The following is a 25067-nucleotide window of genomic DNA, read 5'->3' as shown; positions in this document are numbered from 1 at the left end:
CATTTAAAATCCAATGTGGTGGCCACGGAGCCCAAATCATGAAGATTGTGTCAAATAATTCTGGACCTAACTGTGCCATGGCTTCACCAACTATATCCTAATGGGTTAATCCTCCAGTTTCAATAGACTCCTAAAAAAAATACAATCACCTATTTATACAACAATAGATCCAGTGCTTACTCAATACTGTATTACTAGGCAGTTCCACCAAGGGTATGGGAAAGCTGTGTGAAATGGTCGCATTGGTTGTCACAAAGTTTTTAAAGAAACTGATATAAATAAGATACAGAATAGAATTTTTAACAACTTGATAAAAGTTTGTTTTATGTGCGGGAAATACTTGTAATATATATGTATACAATGATATGCACATTATGTATACAATACTCTGATGACCACACCACTGAATTATCCAACGACCCTGCTGCATTTGACATAGACCTGAAGCAGTAATTCCCTACCTTTTTACTCTGGAGGAACCCCTAAAAAAATTATCTCCTCAGAAACTTCTACAAGTACAGTATCCTATACAAAACGGGATGTGTTAAGCCTCGTTGATATGTGTCAGTCTTTCCATTGTTCTGCTCCGTCAGAGGAGAAGAACAATGAAAATACCGGAAGCGCCGATTCCGTTGTACAACAGACATCATCGGTGCCTGGTGGAACCCATGTACTTCAACGGGTTCCAACGTGTTTCTATCAGGGTGTCCGTGGTTTAACCGGAAACAATAGCACAGCATGGTACACTATTGTTTCCGGATTGGTGACGATGGCCCCTTACGAAGCCTCCAACACAGATGTGAACCTGACCTAAAAGGTACTTTAATATTACTCAAATATGAATTGCCAATAGTCTACCATTAACATTTAATTTCGATAAATTCCAACCCAGAAACTTGTACCCTCCATCATGTTGTAACTTGAATCTCTCCCCTAGTGGTGCAATCTCTGCATTGATCTTGTTGCCTTTACAAGTGGGATATTTAAAAGTGCAGTGTTCCAGTCATTGGATGGCATCACCATTTCAGCCAACTGTAAATTGAGGAAGATTTATACCATGAAGCTAAAGCCCCAGGACACTGTGGAACAAGGTATGTCATAGTGACATTTGTGTACTCTCCATAGCTTACCTGATGTATATGTTCTGTATATATTCTCATTTATACACTATAGCAATGCAGGATTTTATAAACTATAAATTTGGTGCTTACCACTTTGGAGGATAAGCAGAGGCATAGTCTGAATACTCTGGGCCCAGTGTAAAAGCCATACTGCCTAACCACCAATGACTCAATTCTGACATATATAACGTCATGTAAGATCTATACACATTCTGCCCCATAGCATGATCTATAGGATCCATACATTACATGCTGCCATTTGTCACGATCTGTAGGATCTATACTCTGCATGCTGCCATATGTCACTATCTGTAGGATCTATGTTTTGCATGCTACCATTTGCCACAATCTGTAGGATCTATACTTTGAATGTTGCCATATTTCACGATCTGTAGGATCTCCACATTGCATGCTGCCATTTGTCACGATCTGTAGGATCTCCACATTGCATGCTGCCATTTGTCACGATCTGTAGGATCTCTACATTGCATGCTGCCATTTGTCACAATCTGTAGGATCTATACTTTGAATGTTGCCATATTTCACTATCAGTAGGATCTCTACATTGCATGCTGCCATTTGTCACGATCTGTAGGATCTCTACATTGCATGCTGCCATTTGTCACGATCTGTAGGATCTCTACATTACATGCTGCCATTTGTCACGATCTGTAGGCTCTCTACATTGCATGCTGCCATTTGTCACGATCTGTAGGATCTATATTTTACATGCTGCTAGTCATAAATCACGACATGTGGAATGTCATCCATAGTCATCATCCAACATCTCTAGTGTTGTACATATACAATGATGAAGCCGTTAGTCATTGCACTCATGTAATGAGATCACATAACTCCAGTACGTGACATGTTATGGGTACTATGCATTAAACGTGACTGCGTGGGACTGGTTATGAATTTATAGCAGAGACATATTGGGGAGTAGTTTAGTGTTGCATACAGCACAATGATGCATACTTTTAAGAAACAGGACATATTATCAATAAGGACTGACTTATCAAATAACAAATAAAAATAAAAATAAGAGACCCCTGTAGCAAGTGCTCCACAATAGGAATTGTCCTCCGATGAACCACATGAACCTTGTTTTTATTCTATTATTATACTGTTATATTCCTATTATGTTATTATTATATTGCAGGATCCATTGACGGATCAATACCACTCAGTGAGCAACAGTGTTAATACATGCCACCCTTTGAGTATTCAATGGTAGTTTTTCTTAAAAACACAAGTGTACACACACGGTGACTGTACGAATACATCATCTATATAACATGTAAAACATCTAATCACCTGTCTTCAGACACATCTACAAAAATAGACCTCAGGAGATGTTCTCCCTGTAGTGGCAATAAGTTCACACTTTATCTGTGATACATTTATGTTACTTTATGTGAGTGAATATAGTGTTATTTGTGATGTATGTACTAATAATTAGTAACCAGTCATCTAATATTATCTCTCTATGAACTGCATGTAGTTGTGAAGAAGACATTGTTCGACATTGAGGCAATCGCTGTGCTGAGGAATAAAGCCTCTTACACATATTTCTAGTGTTGCCTAAATAGAAGCCTTACAGGAGATTCTATTACTATGAGTATTTTCAAGGTTTCTGTTTTGTTCTATTTAAATTTGCAAAGCAACAAACTGAATAATGGTTTTCTTGATAATAAGACAGGAAGGGGTTAATAGACTGACTGCTGTGTATATACTTGTCCAGCAGTAGTTTAGTGCAGGCAAAGCTGATTTCCATTATACCAGTAGTCTCCAACCTGTGGCTCTCCAGTTGTCAAGTTGAGTTACCTTGTAAATCCAGTATATATATATATATATATATATATATATATATATATATATATATATATATATATATATATATATATATATATATAATAACAACAGATAGATAGATAGATAGATAGATAGATAGATAGATAGATAGATAGATAGATAGATAGATAGATAGATAGATAGATAGATAGATGATAGATAGATAGATAGATAGATAGATAGATAGATAGATAGATAGATAGATAGATAGATAGATAGATAGATAGATAGATAGATAGATAGATATGGGATAGATAGATAGATAGATAGATAGATAGATAGATAGATAGATAGATAGATAGATAGATAGATAGATAGATAGATAGATAGATAGATAGATAGATAGATAGATAGATAGATATGGGATAGATAGATAGATAGATAGATAGATAGATAGATAGATAGATAGATAGATAGATAGATAGATAGATAGATAGATAGATAGATAGATAGATAGATAGATAGATAGATAGATAGATAGATAGATAGATATGGGATAGATAGATAGATAGATAGATAGATAGATAGATAGATAGATAGATAGATAGATAGATAGATAGATAGATATACTTTGTAAATACATTAAATTTCTTATCCAGTACTGATCCTGACTTACAGGCTATAATATAATCCGGAGCTGCTAGAATCAGTAGTTCTAGTAGTTGTTATCGGAAACAGTCGATGTCTCTTATAGTTTCGCTGAGCTCTTATAATGCAGTTTTAGGGTTCGTTTTTTCTAGATTACTGTACATTTTCTCATGCCTCCCAACCGCCCCGGATCAAGCGGCACAGTCCCGTATTCTGGGTGGTATCCTCTCTTACAGTTCATTCTAATGGTAGAGCAGGGAGTTTTTAGTTTCATTATGTAATGCCAGCCATGAGCATCTTGGTGCAGACAGGCGCAATACAGTGACATCATAGCGCCTGTCCGCGCCGAGCCACACGCATCACAAACCGAAAGATCTCCTCCACTCGTTGAGAGAACGGGGCTAGATGAGTATTTTTTTTATTTTTTTTATTAGGCACTATGGGGACATTTTACTGTGTGGAGAAAAGCACTATGGGGGCATTATACTGTGTGGGTCACTAGAGGGGCATTACATTGTGTGTGGGGCACTATGGGGGCATTTTAATGTGTGGGGCACTATGGGGGCATTTTAATGTGTGGGGCAGTATGGGAGCATTTTACTATGTGGGGAGAGCACTATGGGGGTATTATAATGTGGGGAGACACTATGGGGAATGATAATGTCCGGGGGGAACTATGGGCGCATTAAATTGTGGGGATGCACTGGGTGCATTATACTGTTTGGGAGGGCACTATTGGGACATGATAATGTGGGGAACTATGGGGACATGAGACTGTGTTGGGGGGCACTATGAGGGAATTATACTGTGGAGAGGCACTATGGAGGTGTTATATTGTGTGGGCTGATCTGGGTGTGTATGGGCTGGGATTGGGCAGGGCTAGAGGCATGGTTTAATGTTAAAAAAAATAGTTTCCCTCTTCACAAAACTTGAAAGTTGGAAGTTATGCATTTCTTGCTGTAAATTCTACACTTAGACCTCATGCACAGAAATGTATTACGGCTCCATAGTACGATTCGTATAGAGCCATGATCCTGCACCCATGGACTTTTTATGGGCTCTACTGTACCTGCATATGCCTTGAAGGCATGTAGAAGTTCAATGCCAAATCGTGGCATTCTACTCCAACACCATATTACAGAGCTATTCGATAATAACAGCTCTGTACTGAGAACATAAGATGGCACACAGCTCTGTAGTATGATGGTGCAGTGACTTTTTGTGTCACCGTACAGTCTACTGCCCACGGCTCTGCCATGTGAATGAGGCCTTATAAGAATGTAAATGATCACTTCACAGACTCTACAAACGTTAAGACAGCCGGAGATGCTTGAAGATTTCAGCTCTGCAGCCTGCAAATTTGTGAATGCAGCTCTGGTCCAAGATACAGGCTGTGAAGTGTTCTGTGATATTTACTTTTTTTCCTATGAACCCAATCATTTATTCCGCAACAGTTTCCATTCCTAAAATCTGCAGAAAATGTACCTATGAATCTGTACAGTACTGTATGATAGTATTAGTTATTTTATATGAGCCAATTTGTATTTTGCACTTAATAGACCTGTAAGAACATTAAAAAAATATATTCTTGTATTAAGCAATATACATGTAGTTTTTAATATTCATTTTTTGTTTAATTATACTTTACTGATACAAATTACAGCTTCTGCCATGCTTCATTAAATCCGCAAATCCGATCTTCTAAGGAACCCAGATAACTATCGCCGTGTCTGAAGCCAAGAGGTTGAAATATATAAAGGCTATACGTTTTTGTCTAAAAAAAAACCCTCAAAACAATTAAATTTAACAACGGCACTTGAATTACTAAAATTTGTTTTAACTTTCCCCTAGATACATAACACTGTCTTCTCCTTATGGTCCAGTTTGCCCAGATCACAAATTACTGTAATGAGGCTGGCCACTGATAATCTTTGGACTTCAAGGAGATGTTTGAATAAATTTCCTTTTAATTTTGAGCTGTGAAGCCAATGAATCGTTTAAAAGAGCCATTTAAGTGAACCAGATTGCAAATGCAAATCTCCTGTTTTAAAGTGAATGTCCGCCATTAAACACCATTTTACTTTCCTTAAAATTCTGTCCTGATTAATTTCTCAATATATCTTTGCAGTGGTCAGAGCTCCATTTTTCTAATACAGAGCTCCCAATCTCCATTGTATAAAATATCATGCTGGTTTCCTCCAGCCTCAGTATGCAATAAGCTCATGAGCTCCCTCTAGTGGCAACTGTAGGGAGCCAGTATGTCTGTGCAAGGAACTCTGTATCAGAAAAATGGAGCTTTATTGAGGCTCTAACCAGTTTCATACTTCCCTATCACCTATATAATCTAATAGGCACTGTGTTGTAGATGGCTGGCTGAAGGCATTGTCTGGTCATTGTCCCGTCGCTCCGGTGAAGGAACTGCAGGAGTAAGTGATGGCACAGCATGATCTCGCGAGATCACGCTGTGCTGTGACTAAAGCTGGACATGAATGGAGAGAAGTGTATGAAGCTGATTGGTCAGCGTCATACACTTTTCTTTACAACGCCCACTTGGTAAAGTAAAAAAAAACGCCCATTTAGGCTTTTACAAAAAATGAGCATAAATGTTAAAATGATTATAAGTTTGTCACTAATAAACGTTTCTTAAAAAAAAAACAACACAGTAGTTATCTACAACACAGCGCCTATTAGATCAGGTAGGAGATAGGAAAGCATGGAACTGGTGACAGAGCCTCTTTAAACACTATGAAGATATATTGAAAAATTATTAAGCACATAGATATAGAGGTGAATTTATTAACTTTCTCTGCCAGTTTTTTGGCTTAAAAAAATTCACAAATGCATCACAGGTCGCAAAAAAATGCAGCTTTGATGCATTTATGCTGCCCATGCCACTTTTCCAAAAAGTGGATGGGGCTTGGCACAAAGGAGCGTGGTCCGCTGGCTGACAAATTTGCTATTATTTATATTATAGAGATGCATGAATTGGCATTGATTATAGCGTAAATATACGCTAGCTTATAGCTTCGGTAGATTTCCTCTTCAGGCACACGGACAGGTACACAGCACTTTCTCCAGCTATTTTTATATTAAAGGGCTTTTCCGAGTTTATTTAAAAAATTGGCCAATGTCGAAGGGATGCAAAAAAAAAAAGACCCATTGCTCATCTCACGGATCACCGTTGTTCCAGTGCCACCGCTCCGTTACTTCCCACCACTGTTTTGACATAGTTGCAGCGATGATGTGCCCGTATACCCACGTCATAACTGCAGCCAATCACTGGTTTCAGTGGGTATACGGCACAGGAGCGATGAGGCCAGTGCTTGGCTGCAGCGATCACGTGGGTATACGGGCACATCATCACTGCAGCTATGTCAAAACAAAGCAGCGGGAAGGTACGGATCGGCGGCACTAGAACGAAGAAGATCTATGAGTTGAGTAATTGTTCTTTTTTTTTTTTTTTTTTTTTGCATCCCTCCTTCCGTGGCCCATTTTTTAAATGACTTGTAAAACCCCTTTAAGTCTGGCATATGAAACGCCAATCTTAATACATCTGCCCACAGTGTTGTTTTTTAATAGTGAACCTGAAGGCATACTGTATCTGTTTGAATAAATATCTGTAAATGCGCTTTTATTTATCGGTCATTTCTAATATTTTTTGAAGGTATTCGTTATTAAACCGGAAAGTGAGAATAGTATATTTCCTTACTCATTACAATTATAAGCTTATCACACCTCTTTACTTTCCATAAAAGCTTTGAGCTGAAGGAAATCAAATGAAAGCTTGGATTGTTTTTATTGTGTACTTTTTGTTTCTACAACAATGGTAATGTTTGATTTATGACGTCTAGAAAGAGGTTATGCAAATATCTTAATTACTTTATACATTCCATTTCGAGTTAATGTGTCGGGTGCTTAGCACAATCCTGCTTAGCGGAAGACTAAATAAATTATACAGTTTGAGGAAAGTCGGAACTGAAATAAAAAAAAAGTAAAAAGTTGACATAACACAAAAAGGGGGGGGGGGAGAAAAAAAAAGTTTTGCCGAGAATATAAAATGGCATTCGTATCTAGCGAGGGGGATTAGCGACAGATAAAAAAAAATAAAAAGATTTCAGTTTATAAATGCCAGAGACAAAATAGAAAAAAATGGCATCCTATTTATCACCTTTGCCTTGCACATGCCTGTCAATTAATGCAGAAATCTATGAGATACTGTTCATTTTATGATTACAAACTGCTCATGGTCATTTTAAAGAAATTGAAGACTTAGGAAATGCGGAAATGCGCTGTACTCTGACTATTTATGTTCCGGCCAAACAAAGTGATTTGTAATAGCCAGTAATGACATCTTTTAAAGGGTTTTATTGAATCAGCTAATGTTGTTTTTCTCATTGTCACAATCTGAATGTAGGTGATTTGCATAATTGTTGAAGAAGGTTGTTGTGCGGGTGTTATTTTTTTTCTCATGAATGATATGTTATTGTAATATACATGAAATCGAGAAGAACTCGTGTACCTTTCAAGAATACCGTAATTTCAAACTATTGAGCACAATTGTGCTCACCGTAGCCAGATTTAGGGATATGTGATCTGTGCACCAGGCGCATTCAATTTCAGTACTGAAGGGGGCATCACTGGCCTTAGTGGCTTGAGCTCCCAAAGTTTGCACCCCCGATCCCACAGGTAGCCGAACTTTCCTAAGTATATACCTATATTCCCTAGTTTATTGATTGGGTAGTGTTATTGAGATAACTGTCTGGCAGTGTTATGTGGGCACCTTATGGCAGTGTTATTTGGGCACTGTATGATGGTGGGAAGCAGGCACTGTACTGTAGGTTTGTTTTTACACTCTATGACGGCATTGTTTGGACATTACATGGTACTAAGTAGGAGGCGTCAATAGAAAGTACCGCACAGGGCAGCACCCAACCTTAGTCCGTTCCTGGGGCTTACTAAACAGATTTTCATAGTCCACATAAAAAGTTTGACAACGTTTTTTTACAAATGCTCGGCGCCCTTGTGAGCCCTCTTAGCCACTCAGCCATGTGAAACAGGACACATCCTGTGTCTAAGTCAGTGATTCTCAACCTTAACCCCTTCCTAACATGTACGTCATAGTTGGAAGTTGGAAATATGGAGTGGGCTGAGGAGCTGAGTCCGCTCCATATGCAGCTGGGCTCCGCTCACTCTAACAGCCGAGATTGGAGATAACTTAGATACCGACTGGTTAACCCCTTCCCGCTCCTTGACGTACTATTAGGTCATGATGAGTGCATTGTTCGCACTCCATGACCTTTTAGTACGTCACGGGAGGAACGGCCATTTCGGCCGTCCTCCCGACACATAGAGGAGCTGTGACAACTGCTGTCTCGTACAGCAGTTGCCGCAACTTCTTCAGTCGGGACCGATCACGGTGTCCCTGCTGATCAACGCCTTAGAAGCCGCGTTGAATATCGATCGCGGCTTCTTAGGGGTTAAACCACCATCGACGTCCCGCTACATGATAGCGGGCGCAGATGGTTGCTATGGCAACCAGAGGCCCAGCAATGGACTCCGACTATGCCCTCTACGGAAAGCCTAGTGGGTCCTGACGAAGTAGTGTAGTGTATTAGAATTGCGATCAGGGCCTCAAGTCCCCTAGTGGAACAAAATAAAAAAAGTTTAAAAAAAAGTTGTGCAAAAATAAAAGTTTTAAAGTAATAAAAGTAAAAATCCTCCTTTTTCCCTTATCAGTCCTTTATTATTAAAAAAATAAAATTAAGAAACTATAAATATTTGGTATCGCCGCGTTCGTAACGGCCTGAACTACAAAAGTATTGCGTTTTTATCCCGCGCATTGGACGCCATAAAATAAATTTATAATAAACCATACCAGAATCACAATTTTTTCACCTCCAAAAAATTTTATAAAAAGAGATCAAAAAGCCACATGTAACTAAAAATGGTCCTGATCGAAAGTACAGTTTGTTATGCAAAAAACAATCCTCACACGGCTTTCTTGATGGAAAAATAAAAAAGTTATGGTTTTTAGAATAAGGCAACACAAAAAGTAAATGATTTTTTATAAAAAGTATTTTAGTGTGCAAACGCCATAAGACTATAAACATATGATATCACCGTAACCGTATCGCCATGCAGAATAATATGAATATGTCATTTATAGCGCACGGTGGACGCTGTAAAAACAAGGAATAAAAAATAATAGTAGAATTGCTGTTTTTTAGTCACCACGCCTCTTAAAAAATAGCATAAAAACTGATCAAAAAGTTGCATGCACCCCATGAAAACTACAATGAATTCCTCAAGGGGTCTAGTTTCCAAAATGTGGTCACTTTTAACGGGTTTCCCCTGTGCTGGTACTTCAGAAGCTCTGCAAATGCGACATGGCGCCCAGAAACCAATCCAGCAAAATCTATATGCCAAATAGCGCTCTTGCCTTTCTGAGCTCTGCCGTTTGTCCAACCAGCAGTTTATGACCACTTATGGGGTATTGCCGTAATCGGCAGAAATTGCTTTACATATGTTGCGGTGCTTTTTCTCCCTTATTCCTTGTAAAAAATAAAAAAATTTACCTTTTATTGTAAAAATGTGATTTTCAATTGCACAGCCTAATTCCACAAAATGCAGCAAAAAACCTGTGGTGTCTAAATGCTCACTATACCCTTTGATAAGTTCCTTGAGGGGTTTAGTTTGCCGAATAGTGTAACTTTTGGGGGGTTTCCCTGTTTTGGCACCACAAGACCTCTTCAAACCGGACATGGTGCCTAATAAAAAGGAGGCCGGTGCTTCAGTCCATTACCACACTAGGGCCACATGTTGGATATTTCTAAAAACTGCAGAATCTGGGCAATAAATATTGAGTTATGTTTCTCTGGTAAAACCTTCTGTTTTACAGAAAAAAAATGGAATGAAAGGATTTTCTGACAAAAAAAAAGAAATTTGTACATTTCACCTCTGCTTTGCTTTAAATTCATGTGAAACGCCTGAAGGGCTAAGAAACTTTCTAAATGCTGTTTTGAATACTTTGAGGGGTCTAGGTTTTAAAATGGGGTGTTTTATGGGGGTTTCAAATATAGAAGGCGCTCAAAGCTACTTCAGAACTGAACTGGTATCTAAAAAAAAGAGGCTTTTGAAATTTTCTTCAAAATATAAGAAATTGCTGCCTATGTTCTTAGCCTTGTAACGTTGTAGAAAAAGAAAAGAATTGTCAAAAAATGATGCCAACATATAGTAGACATATGGGAAATGTGAACTAGTAAGTATTTTGTGCGGTATAACTATCTGTCTTACAAGCAGATACATTTAAATTCCGAAAAATGATATTTTTTTCAAATTTTCTCAAAATTTTGCTATTTTTCACAAATACACACTGAATATATTGACAAATTACACCAATAACATAAAGCCCAATGTCCCACGAGAAAACAGTCTCAGAATCGCTTGGATAGGTATAAGCATTCCAGAGTTATTACCACTATAGTGAGACATGTCAGATTTAAGAAATTAGCTATGAGCCTTAAGGCCAAAACTGGGCTGCGTCCTTAAGGTGTTAACCACTTAGAAGTTCGGTTCTATAGCATCCACGGTATCTAAGCCATAAGTCGGAGGGGACCCCCTTCTATAATTCCATCAGCTCAACCGCGACAGCTCGCCTCGCAAAAAACAAGCACTCACACAGCTCCATCGAGGCAAAAATAAAAAAGTTAGGCCTCATGCACACGACCGTAGCCCGACCGTAGCCGTGTGCACGGCCGTGATTTTCGGGTCGGCCGGCTGCGGACTGTCAGCGGACTGTCAGCCGCAAGCCGCCCGCACATGCACATGGCCGCGGCCATTGTTTTCAATGAGCCCGGACCGCAACTCCGGACCGTAATAAGACATGGCCGTACTTTCTGCGGTCCGGGCTCCCGGGCCGTGCACGGACCGCAAAAACTACGGTCGTGTGCACGGCCCCATAGAAAAGAATGGGGCCGCAATTCTCCCGTGGATTTTCGGGGGAATTGCGGACGCAAAAACACGGTCGTGTGCATGAGGCCTTACGGGTCTGTTTTTTTTTAACAAATTGTTTTTATTTTGTAAAAGTAGTAAACATAAAAAACTATAACAATCACTGTAATCACACTGACTCGGAGAATAAAGTTAACATGTCAATGTTGTAAAATCCAAACAAAAAAAAACTATGGAGGAATTGCTGTTTTTTTGTTCCATTCCTACTTAAAGTTTTCTCAGTACCTTTAAATGGTACCATTAAAAACTACAACTTGTCCCGCAAAAAAAAACAAGCCCTCATATTGCTAAATAGACAGAAAAAAAAGTTATGGCCTTTGGAATGCTGGGAGGAAAAAAATACAATAAAAAAATATAAAGTGGCTACTGCGGAAAACGGTTATTTGTATGGGGGTAACCCTGAAAATGTATGTCACTTCTGGGGAACCCTTACTTTCATTCAAAGAGATCTTGGTACTAAGCGTCTTTAAAGCGTAACTAAACTTTTAAAAAACTTTTGACATGTCATAGTGACATGTCAGAAATTTTGATCAGTGGGGGTCTGAGCACTGAGACCCCTCTGATCGATATAACGAAGTGGCAGAAGCACTCGGGTGAGCGCTGTGCCACTTTGTTTCTGATCGGCTTTCCTCGGAACGCCGAGCAGTTGTTGTACAGGCTCAATAGAAAGTCTATGCGTCCATACAGCGCTCACTCGGCTTTCCAAGGAAAGCCAATCAGAAACTAAGTCGCTTCTGCCGCTTTATTTTAGCGATCGGTGGGCATTCTCAGTGCTCAAACCCCCCACCGATCCATGCTTCTGACATGTCACTATGAAATGTTGAAAGTTTTTTAAAAGTTTAGTTAGCCTTTAAACAGGATGAAATTAGTCAATCCTTACTGTAAAAGGGACAGGTCCTGCTGCAGTCTTTTGGGGAGCCCCGACCAGGTTTCAAGAACCCCGGATTCCAGGGGACATTGCATAGGAAACACAGGTCTAAGGAGTAGGGGACAGATTTTACCTTTTACTATCTTCATTGGCACATGGGGGGAAATTAAAGTGGGTTCAATTATACCCACTAATTCAGTCATTAAACGGCAATTAAAAATATTCTAAAAATGAGGAACTATTTCCTGTTAACAAGTTCCCTTTTATTTCTTATTTTTCGCAAAACAGTTATTTCAAGAATGTATAATAACCTTTTATTGTTTTCTGCTATTTCTGTCATATAGTTTAGTTGTTTTGTAGGTAGTCGGTATGAGAAAACAACCGGCCTATTCACTAAGGGATCATGTAATAAAAATCCTGAAAATAGCTGTCTTCTATACAAGGGAGCTCCACTGAGTCATTTTGTGCAATATTGTAGAGGGAAGCCCCTGTGTAGAGGGAAGCCCCATCTCAAGTTGACCATCACCATGGGTGATGTAAGTCCCTCTCCACAGTCACTGCAGGTTAGCAAACAATGGAGAAAGGAATTTCTTTCCTACAAGCAATAGGTAAAGAAGAAGGGTTGAACAAGCCCTGGGCCTACCTGCATGGGCTCGAGAGGTTTCTCAACATGGCATGGTCTTTAGGATGGTCTATTGATTGTGATAAGGTGAGAAATTTTTGCCCTACTCTAAAAATCTCTTTGGTTATAAGTTTCCTAAACTTCCCCGGTCTTTTAATGATTCTGGGTGAAAAAAGGTGTAGTTATAAGACCCGTTGTCTGTTGCTTACTTCCTCAGCCTATGGGATGTATACTCCAATAGATACTTCTTGGTTAAAGGTACAATACATAACATGCTCCTCAAACTGACAAAAACTGGCAAAAATATTTAATAACAGTAAAAAAATAAGATGCATCAATTTATGAGAAGCAAAATGTACAAATTAATCTATGGTCACTTGTTTTACAGATATATATGAATCCACATTATCAGACTGCGAGCCCACTGATACAATTCCTCGAAGCTGCCAAATTACCACTGATGTAGAGCAGGTCACCCAGGTTCTAAACTTTACAAAATTTCGTAACACTGAAGCCCGAAAAGATGGGAGGCTTGTGTTATCAACAGAATCAGGTATGTGATATGTATCTACTATGACATTTATGACAATTAGACTGTTTGAATGAGCATTTATATTCACTTATATTCATCAACGTGGTTTCATATGTTTTTAAAGGTGAATTCTACAAACTTTGTAAAAAAAATGTTACCCTGCATGTGAATGAATGAATGATCATTGATGGGGGCTGTTTGCAAGGACCTTCACCATCGAAATAGATCCTAGTGTTTTCTGTAGCACTAAGAACTCTTTGTCACATTTTGGATATTTTTGTAAGCCCCCATGCACACAGCCATATTACAGATTTATTTTGCATACTATACCTCCCAACCGTCCAGTTTTTTGTGGGATTGTCCCGTGAAATGGACCTCAACGGGGCTGAACTTTTGTAAATGTGATCCCAAAGTGGGCATTGCAAAAGGTTTTGTGGGCGTTAACAAGCAGATCAGAAATGGGTCTTTAAAATGTTCCGCGAATGGGGATTATAATTTTGGGAGGTATGCGTGTTGTATTATGGAGATAATTCTTTCTAGGTTGGAATATGAGGCTGTATAGAGACACTAAACGGATGTACACAGAGTGCCTACATGTCCATAATATGAAACCATAGGAACTCTGTGTCAAGAGGCCGAAGATGGAACCTCTATATAAGAGCTGTAACACTGAGCAATTCAGCATACAGGTACCGTCAGGGTCATCGCTATATGGGGTGAAGAAGTAGCAGTCGGGCCCAAGCCCTGGAGGGAGCCTCAGGGAGCCAAAAGGCCCATTTGTATATAATAAGACAGCAGTATTATAAATATCACACGGTAGGTGGGGGGCCTTCGTACAGATTTTACACAGGAGCTTCAAGTTATGCGTCTGGGTGCTGTGTCAGATTTAACAACCAGTGCCAGTGGCCTCTTGGCAGTTTAATAAGCAATACTGTGAGGGTCCCGGCCAAAGTTTATTCACCAATTATCATTCATTTATGCACAGGGAGAAATACCAGAAACACTGTAAAGGTCTATTCACACTGCCTTTGCCCTGCGGCCGACCATATCCATAAGGCCCCATTCACCCGATGGATATGTCGGTATACCTTTTTTCCAACTGTATGGAATAGTGTCGTCACCTGCGCTAATTCATACAGAGGCATTCAGTAAAAAAAAAAAAAATGGAAATGTTTTGAAATTTGCAATGGAATCTAGAGGCAACCTATGCCACTGTATGCCTATACAGTGGCATACCCCGGAGGCTCACCTCGGAGGTATATACATCGGAAATCCTCCAACGTACACTGCAGTGTGAATAGCCACTTAAGGGCCAGCAGCGTTATCTGGCTGATTCTCTTTGGCCACGGATTGCACATATGTTGATGGAAAACTCAGCATAAACTGAAATCTACTTTTAACTCCCAGGGTTTGTGACTTGTTTTCTAACGGCAAGATATTGAGTTGGCAACTGCCATATATCAGAATAACGGCTTTAGCTGGCAGCCTGCGTTGTGATAAAGGAGAGATTTTACAGACAAGGTGTGGGTACCAGAGATGAAGTATATTGGCTGTCAGGACAGACTTGCTGTGCCGGCTGTTGTCACCGTGATTGAATATATGTGCTCGGTCTACAGAACTATCACATGACATGTTATAAATACAAGCTGCTAAGAATCACTCAGAGAGAACTCTCTCCGCGCACCTGTCATCTATACTTTTCCATTGTAGAACACATGACGAGCATGAAGCAATCGCTTATCTTTATTTATTACTCGTAGAATATATAGCTGCCACGATGATTACCTTGCTGACTTCTTCCTTCCTCACCGCACTGACTTATCTGCCAGCCTAGATTGCTACGCTTGTAATCTGTCGCAGGACTTGAAGGAATTTTTTATTTTATTAGCCCTCATGAAAGTCTCTGTGGTCTCATGTTTCTTAATGAGCTTTATGAAAAGGACCACCCACAATAACATTCAGGTTTCCACTTCTATCAAGTTGGTATAAATTCTATCCGGCTATTTCCTAGATTTATCTGTTACTGGAAAAGCTGGATGGCAATTAATATGGCCACTATTATAAGGCCCAGTAGGATTGTCACACAGCTTTCCTCTCACACTCTTAAATTGCCCGTGAGCCCGCTTCATACTCCCCCTTCCAAGCCATGAGGTACAGTTACGTCAAATGTTGGGAAGGGGTTATAATGTCTCTTAACTACTGGCGCCAAAGTGGATCTATATCCGGTGCTTTTAATGACCATCTCCCTGCAAGCCCCATTTCTCCCTTCTATTAAAGACACTATACCCTGGACTGACCATGCTCCCAAGGACATCTATAGATGAAATGCGATAATTTCCAGTATGTTCACAAGGGGAATCTATACTTTAAATAACTTGTGCTGTAGACACAAGATTTAACGTAGCTTTACAATATGAATTCTATATCTATAATGGTGACACAAAGCAGATGTTCTGAACTTTTGATCTTCTTTGCTTGCAAGATTGACCATTTTTGACAAGTGGTTGTTTTTTCCAAAGGTAAAGCATTTTTAGGATTTATTTTCCCCAAAGACTTCAGTGGAATATTCAGGGCCAAGCTTACTGTGGATGGTGCCCTGTGCAGTACCTTCTGTTGGTGTCCATTCATACAGTGTATAAAAAAACCATACCATACAATGCCTAATTATAAGTTAGATACAATATGGTGCCCAAATAATAGGGCCATATGTTGCTCAAAAATTATTTCCATGTGGTTTACTAAATAATATACTTATATAGTGTACACCAGCATACAGTGCAACAATACACTGTACAGTGCCTAAGTAGCAGTGCCACACAATGCCACCATAGAGTGCACAAATAATACCAACATACAGTGACCAAGTAACATATTCATACATAAAGTAATCTAATAACAACAGCTATATAATAAAACTGGCTATACAATTCATAATTATGGAGGTCACAAGACCCAGGTGCTAGGCCATGTGTGGTCACCCCTACAGAAGGGGCAACTAATGCACCCTAAGTGCAGCCCTGGGTACATTTTTTGTGGCATTTTTTACGCATGTGATGAAACAGGAATCTAAGGAGCCTAAAAAAAAACACTATAAAAAAGTTCTCGTTCTGGTTCCCAAAGCTTTGCCCACACTTGAGCTCTAAAGGAGAGACTTTCTATTTGTAGTAAATAATTTCTGTAATGTGAATAATAATGATAACATTGCGCTGATTTCCAATCCCCATGTTGTTGCGGATGCTTCTTGATCAGGTAAGATTTGCAGCATTTCATATTCCTTACTCTAATTGAACAGAGTCAGGGCTTGTTATTTAACAGAAGAGTTCAAGTCACTAATGACAGCATGTATTGCTCCACTGAGTTTGCATCAAAACCAGTCATTTACTTGAAAATCACAAGCCTGAAAATGTATTTATTTCCTTCCCAGTAATGTTAGAGATTCATGATCATCATTTTAATTAAAGAAGTTTTAGAATTCACGTCAAACATTTCAAGTTTCCTTAGTTTCGAAAGAAATTAATCCAGAAGTAGAAAGACATTTTTTTTCCTCTAAATGTTATGCATTAAATGGTGCCTGTCACCTTCATACTGTAGGAAAAAGAGTTTCCGTTTCCATGAGGCTGCAGATTCATTGCAGAAGTCAATTTACTAGGAAGCAAAGACATCAACAAACTTGACATTTTGTGTAGTCATGAAAATGCCCCATTTTGGATCACAAGAAAAAAATTATGTTCAGAATTTTTTTTGTTTCTGGTACTCGTGTCAAGTAGGTGGCGCAATGGCTTTATAAATATGGTGTTTGTTCCAAATGCCACATTTTCCACCAAAAATACACTAATATATTTCCCCCATAACTCCTATCAACCAGCACTGAGGCTAGTTCACAACTACTATAAAAAAAAAGAAAAGAAAGAAAAACAAAATTATACATTGGGAACCAGTAGTCAGAGGCAGAAAGGACAAAGCCATAAAATGCACAAAGAAAATTGCCCGCTTCTCCAGTAAGATAAATCAGTGGTATGTCTACCTATGACATATTCATAGCTGTATTTTCCTCCTTACAGTATCAACCAGATAGTACCCCTCACACAGCACCAGCCAGAGAGTGCCCCGTATATAATGCCTTACAGGGAGTGCCTACATACACAGTGCCTGACAGAGAGTGCCTACATACACCGTGCCTGACAGAGAGTACCTACATACACAGTGCCTGCCAGAGAGTGCCTACATGCACAGGACCTGACAGAAAAGTGCCTACATACACAGTGCCTGACAGAGAGTGCCTACATACACAGTGCCTGACAGAGAGTGCCTACATACACAGTGCCTGCCAGAGAGTGCCTACATACACAATGCCTGACAGAGAATGCCTACATACACAGTGCCTGTCAGAGAGTGCCTACATACACAGTGCTTGCTAGAGAGTGCCCACATACACAGTGCCTGACAGAGAGTGCCTACATATACAGTGCCTGTCATAGAGTGCCTACATACACAGTGTCTACCAGAGAGTGCCTACATGCACAGAACCTGACAGAAAGCACCTACATACACAGTGCCTGACAGAGAGTGCCTACATATACAGTGCCTGACAGAGAGTATCTACATACACAGTGCCTGCCAGAGAGTGCCTACATGCACAGGACCTGACAGAAAGTGCCTACATACACAGTGCCTGCCAGAGAATGCCTACCTACGCAGGACCTGACAGAAAGTACCTACATACACAGTGCCTGCCAGATAGTGCCTACATACACAGTGCCTGACAGAGAGTACCTACATACACAGTGCCTGCCAGAGAGTGCCTACATGCACAGGACCTGACAGAAAGTGCCTACATACACAGTGCCTGCCAGAGAATGCCTACCTACGCAGGACCTGACAGAAAGCACCTACATACACAGTGCCTGACAGAGAGTGCCTACATACACAGTGCCTGACAGAGAGTACCTACATACACAGTGCCTGCCAGAGAGTGCCTACATGCACAGGACCTGACAGAAAGTGCCTACATACACAGTGCCTGCCAGAGAATGCCTACCTACGCAGGATCTGACAGAAAGTACCTAAATACACAGTGCCTGCCAGATAGTGCCTACATACACAGGACTTGCCAGAGAGTGCCTACATACATAGTGTCTATCAGAGAATACCTACATACACAGTGCCTGCCAGAAAGTGCCTACATACACAGTGCTTGCCAGAGAGTGCCTACATACACAGGACCTGCCAGGGAGTGCCTACAAACAGAGTGCCTGAGAGAGAGTGCCTACATGCACAGTACCTGGTAGAGTACCTACATGCACAGCATCCCATAGAGTGTTCAAAATATATCGTATAGTGCCAGACAGTGAGTCCCTATATATACACATTGCCTGGCAGGCCTGCATACGCAATGCCTTACAGCGGGTGCCTACACACAGGGCCGCCATCACGAATTTCAGGGCCGCATACAGCTAAATTGTCTGGGCCCCCTACCGTGGCACCGCCTGTTAACGGTACTCCGTCCAGCACCATATTACGCTCTTTGTCTGATACATAACTAATAACTTTTTATTTGACCGAAAGATTTTGAAGCCTGCCACCACGACAAAGTAGACTCTTTTGGCAGGGCCCTTCTCTACTCTAACTTAAAAATATATAGACTTTATTCCTTTTTCTGCAGATTTAATGAATATAATACTTAACCCCTTAAAGACACGGCCAATTTTGGCCTTGAGGACAGAGCAATTTTTTACATTTCCCTCTTTGCATCCCGACGCTCATAACTCTTTTATTTTTTGTACGACGTGGTTGTATGAGACTTTGTTTTTTGCGGGACGAGTATTACTTTATGTAGGTACCATTTTTTGGTACAAATACATTATCGTTTAATTTCTATACATTTTTATTTTGGCGAAAATGCAGAAAAAAAGCAGTTCCGCTGCAGTTTTAATATTTATTTTTTTTACACCATACACCGATCATAATAAATAATGTTATACATTTGTTGTACAGGTTGTTACGGTCGTGGCGATACCACATATGTCTATATTATATCATGTTTTGAGACTTATATTTTAAAAAGTTTACTTATTATAAAAAATTTGTGTTTCTGTGTATTTTTTTACTTTTTATTTATTTATTTATCATAAAAAAAATTTGCATTGATTTAACTTTTTTTTTAAATCCCATAAAGGGATTTATCATTTTTATTTTTATTTTGTAACTGCAATGTATTGGCATAGATTTTTATGCCAGTACATTAGCCTGTGTACTGATTGTACACAGGCAGTTGTTAGGGCATACCTCAGTATGCCCTAACAACAGGAAATATGTTCAGACAGCCCTGGGGTCCTTCAATGGACCCTGGGCTGTCTGCCCATACGAGTTGTAGGCTTTGATCGCGTCACAGTTATTTTCTGTGACGCGATCAATGTGCAGACCCCCCTCTTTGAACGCCGCGATCAGCTTTCATCGCGGCATTCAAAGGGTTAACGGCGGAGAGAAGATGTTTCTCTCCGCTGTCAGAGCGGGTACGTGGCTGTGTATTACAGCCGTTGCCCCGCTCTCGATCGCACACAGACGGCTGTCACACAGGACGAGTATTCTTGTCCTAATGTGCGAAGTGCTCGCCGCTCAGGACGAGCATACTCGTCCTGTGTCGGCAACCAGTTAAGCAAAATTATTTCCTGAACACACTCTGACGAGCTTTCCTATCTATCTATCTATCTATCTATCTATCTATCTATCTATCTATCTATCTATCTATCTATCTATCTATCTATCTTTCTATCTATCTATCTATCTATCTATCTATCTATCTATCTATCTATCTATCTATCTATCTATCTATCTATCTATCTATCTATCTATCTATCTATCTATCTATCTATCTTTCTGTCTGTCCCTTCGTCCGTCCGTCCGTCCATCCATCCATCCATCCATCTATCTACCCATCCAATCTGCAAGCCTGTCACCACACATACTCTTTTCTTATACTGTATATGCCTTAAAGAGGCAGTGTCACCTCTCCTCACATATCTCTCTTAGTAAAAAATTGTACTAGTATAAAAAACCTGTTACACTGGTTTGCTAGCAAAAGGAATGATAAGTATTTATAATGTTGCTCTTGGAGAACGATGTTGTTCATTACAGGTGTGTCTTACTTTAGGGATTTGCCTTCTTAACGCCTTGTTTTTGGAATCCTGATAATCAATATATATTATTGGATAACTCTGCCTGCAATTCTCTTATGTAAAATAATTGTGTTTTAGTATTTTTGGGAGATAAGGGAATTGCATGCACAGTAATTCCTTAATTACTCCTAAAAATAAGAAAATCATGAAATCAAAAATCGTCCATAGGTTCGACAAAATTCTAGATTACATTTTTTTGCAAAATCGCCCAGCCCTACACACAGTGATAACTCTAAGTACAGATAATGTAGTAGATGTCACCTGCAGTCCTATGTAACACCACAGATAAGACACAGTGATAACTCTCTGAGTACAGATAATGTAATAGATGTTACATGCAGTCCTATGTAACACCACAGATAACACAGTGATAACTTGGAGTACAGATAATGTAGTAGATGTTACCTGCAGTCCCATGTAACACCACAGATAACACAGTGATAACTCTATGAGTACAGATAATGTAGATGTTACCTGCAGTCCTATGTAACACCTCCGACAACACAGTGATAACTCTCTGAGTACAGATACTGTAGATGTTACCTGCAGTCCTATGTAACACCACAGATAACACAGTGATAACTCTCTGAGTACAGATAATGTAGTAGATGTTACCTGCAGTCCTGTGTAACACCACAGATATAGTATAATGCCCCCATACAGTATAATGCCCCCTATAGCTGCCCCATACAGTATAATGCTCCCATAGCTACCCCATACACTATAATGTCCCATACAGTATAATGCCCCCCATAGCTGCCACATACAGTATCACTCCCCCATACAGTATAATGCCCCCATAGCTATCCCATCCAGTATAATGCCCCACACGGTATAATTCCCAACACAGCTGTCCCATACAGTATAATGCCCACACAGTATAATGCCCCCATAGCTGCCACATACAGTATATGCCCCCATACAGTATAATGCCCCCCATACAGTATAATGTGCCCCATAGCTGTCCCATACAGTATAAAGCCCCCCATACAGTATAATGCCCCCCTTAGCTGTCCCATACAGCCCCCAATACAGGATAATGCCCCATATAGCTGCCCCATACAGTATAATGCCCCCATAGCTGTCTCATGCAGTATAATGCCCCCCATACAGTATAATACCCCCTCAGCTGTCCTATAAAGTATAATGCCCCCATATAGTATAATGCCCCCTCAGCAGCTACCATATGAGCCCCCCTCCCATACCTAGTATAATGCCCCCATATGTACGTACATAACAGAAAAATATTAACATAATTACTTACCTATCCCCGTTCCCACGACGGGTGAAGAAACTTTCTCCTCCGGTCTGTGCTGTGAGTGACTTGGCGCAGACAGGCGCGACGACGTTATTATATCGCGCCTACCTGCGCCAAGCCGCTCGCGGCACAGTGAATGCTGGAGCAAGGGTCTAGCATTGCATTGAACTGTATTTGCGTCCTGAAGACACAAATACACTTGGAAGTACGGTCAGCGCTGTGTGGTAATGGGGGCCCGGTCGCAACTGCTACAATTGCGAACTCTATGGCTACGCCACCCTACAGATACATATAGGCACTTAGACACACAAAGACACACATACACAAATACTGGACCTTATACACACACAAACACAGAGACACACAGACAAATAGAGGCACAAACAACAGGCAGACTGAGCACTCACATCTCCTTCCTCACAAGCTTCTTGCAGGTTGGGCTGTGGGTGGAGCTAACTGTGCCTACATATGATTCCCCAGTTCTTGAACCTCTTTTATTAGAACTCTGTGTTGTGCCGTTCCTCTCTTATTCCTTCTATAAATGAATGAATAAATTGATTACTGGGTGTCACCAGTTGGGGGCGTGTCTCTACACAGACTGACAATGTCCAATCAGTGCTGATAGAGTGAGACTGTAGGGACACGCCCATTTGACAAGGGGAATGGTAACATCCAGTTGTAAATTTGTTCATAAATTTGTAGGAAGAATAACAGCCGCATAGCTTCTTCCTGCTGTTTCTGAGGGCACCAGGGAATGTTCCTGCACCAATCACACATTTATGATCTATGCTAAGGATAGAATATCAATGCTATACTCCAAAAAAAAAACTCAGATTATTACAGAATATTGATAAAATTTCTATTTTATTCCATTAATAATTATGTAACAGCACATAGCAGTAAGGCTGGGTTCACACAACCTATATTCAGACATAAACGAGGCGTATTATGCCTCGTTTTACGTCTGAAAATAGGGCTACAATACGTCGGCAAACATCTGCCCATTCATTTGAATGGGTTTGCCGACGTATTGTGCAGACGACCTGTCATTTACGTGTCGTCGTTTGACAGCTGTCAAACGACGACGCGTAAAAATACAGCCTCGTCAAAAGAAGTGCAGGACACTTCTTTCAGACGTAATTTGAGCCGTACTTCATTGAACTCAATGAAGCACAGCTCAAAATTTACGGCTGTCAGAGAAGCCTCGCAAAATGCGAGGAGGAGGAATTACGTCTGAAACGAGGCAGCTGTTTTCTCCTGAAAACAGTCTGTCATTTCAGCCTTAAATGCCTGCTACCGTGTGCACATACCCTAATAAGTACATAGACAGTAACTGCAGTGGGTGCAAAGCTGCAGGTAGAGAACACATAGAAACACTTTCTGATTTCTGATTTTTCATTTTTGGCTGCCATTACTCTTTAAGTTCTATTAGAAGCAGCAACAGCAGCTATGAGTCTAAAAGGCAGGAATAAATCCGCCGCTGAACAATTCCTGCCAATGGGAGGTTCGGGCGGAATCCTCCCGAAGATCGGGCAGGACACTTCTTCTTTCTGCTAGCTGAAAAAATCAGCAAGCAGAAAAAAGAAGCCACCAACTCCCATTGAAACGAATGGGAGGCAGAATTTTGTGGTAGAATCCGTGGCGGGTTCCGCTGCAAAAATGCTGCCGTGTGAACAGGGCCTAAGCAAAGAGGCAACAGCATATGACTTTAAATATCCCTCCAAATATTCTATGTGTAACTGATCTTGGAATATGTGAGAGTCCTAATTTTAGGATACATCCTGTTAACTGTTAATAAGTATTTTCCCGGTACATTCAGATTTATAATATTTGGCAATGAAAAATCTTTCATATACATATTCTAGATGATAAGAACTACATTAGGATTAGAGAAGTTAAATATTTGTCCATAAAATGATATTTTCCTTGATCAAATGTGTTCTTTTCTATCCAGTTGGGGGAATTAAAAACATATTAAAATAATTAAGATGTCAAGTAAGTGAGATATGATTAATGTTCATTAATATTACGGCACAATTCATCAGAGCATTAGTCTACAAGACGTACTATTACCGTACACTGTTTGTCAAAAGCTTAAAAAAAGTTTTAGAATATATTGTACAATTCTAGCATTTATGAGACTTTATAAATGAAAAAATGAATAATGTTAAAATAAATAACAAAATATACATAAGTAAATGTTGCACGGGTTTCAAATCGATTCTACCCCCTTCTTATTATCCTAGATCTCCGAAACCAACCCTCAAGACAATTTGTGTCATTGGCTTCAGTACCCAAAACTATTCAGTAAGTAAATGATGCCCCTAAATGGTTTCAAAAACTGTTCACAATGCTGTCCCTATAATAGGGGTACACACAACTATATAGCAAGGCCACCTTGGCCTGCAGCTATTCCCCAGTGTTGTGCCCATTAAGAAGTGTAGGCAAAGCAGTAGCTCTGGAAAAGTAAGGGTATGTGCACACACACTAATTACGTCCGTAAGTGACGGACGTATTTCGGCCGCAAGTCCCGGACCGAACACAGTGCAGGGAGCCGGGCTCCTAACATCATAGTTATGTACGATGCTAGGAGTTCCTGCCTCGCTGCAGGACAACTGTCACGTACTGAAAACATGATTACAGTACGGGACAGTTGTCCTGCAGCGAGGCAGGGACTCCTAGCATCGTACATAACTATGACGCTAGGAGCCCGGCTCCCTGCACTGAGTTCGGTCCGGAACTTGCGGCCGAAATACGTCCGTATATTACGGACGTAATTAGTGTGTGTGCACATACCCTAAGGGTATTTTCACACGGAGTGTTTTCTGGAGTATTTCGAGGGGTTTACACATCGAAAAACGCCTGAAAAAATGGAAGCAGAATGCCTCCAAACATCTGCCCATTAATTTCAATGGGAAAATATCACCTCCTGTGCGCAAGTACTGCTTGACTATTTCTTATAGAGGCCTATAGTTCAGGAACCCCAATATCAGTGTGCCATAGTCTGGACGCTTAGGGTCAGTTCACACATAGTGTAAA

At 40.2% G+C, this 25067-nt stretch overlaps 1 protein-coding gene across 6 annotated transcripts in view; it reads left to right on the top strand.

The window, feature by feature from the left end:
- Positions 1 to 25067, top strand: part of CFAP20DC (CFAP20 domain containing) — a 320373-nt gene that overhangs the window by 102116 nt on the left and 193190 nt on the right. For all 6 annotated transcript variants that reach the window (XR_012850041.1, XR_012850042.1, XM_075833954.1 and 3 more), the window contains exons 7-8: positions 938 to 1091; positions 13452 to 13616. Coding sequence is in view for 4 of the 6 variants with exons in the window: in XM_075833954.1 (XP_075690069.1) it covers positions 938 to 1091; positions 13452 to 13616 (319 nt within the window). In the remaining 2 variants the exon portion in view is untranslated. The remainder of the gene's footprint in view (positions 1 to 937; positions 1092 to 13451; positions 13617 to 25067) is intronic.

This window comes from Rhinoderma darwinii, chromosome 7, assembly GCF_050947455.1.
Source record: "Rhinoderma darwinii isolate aRhiDar2 chromosome 7, aRhiDar2.hap1, whole genome shotgun sequence".
NCBI lineage: Eukaryota > Metazoa > Chordata > Amphibia > Anura > Rhinodermatidae > Rhinoderma > Rhinoderma darwinii.
Note: the sequence above shows the minus strand (reverse complement) of the source record. Positions and strands in the feature narration are given on the sequence as shown.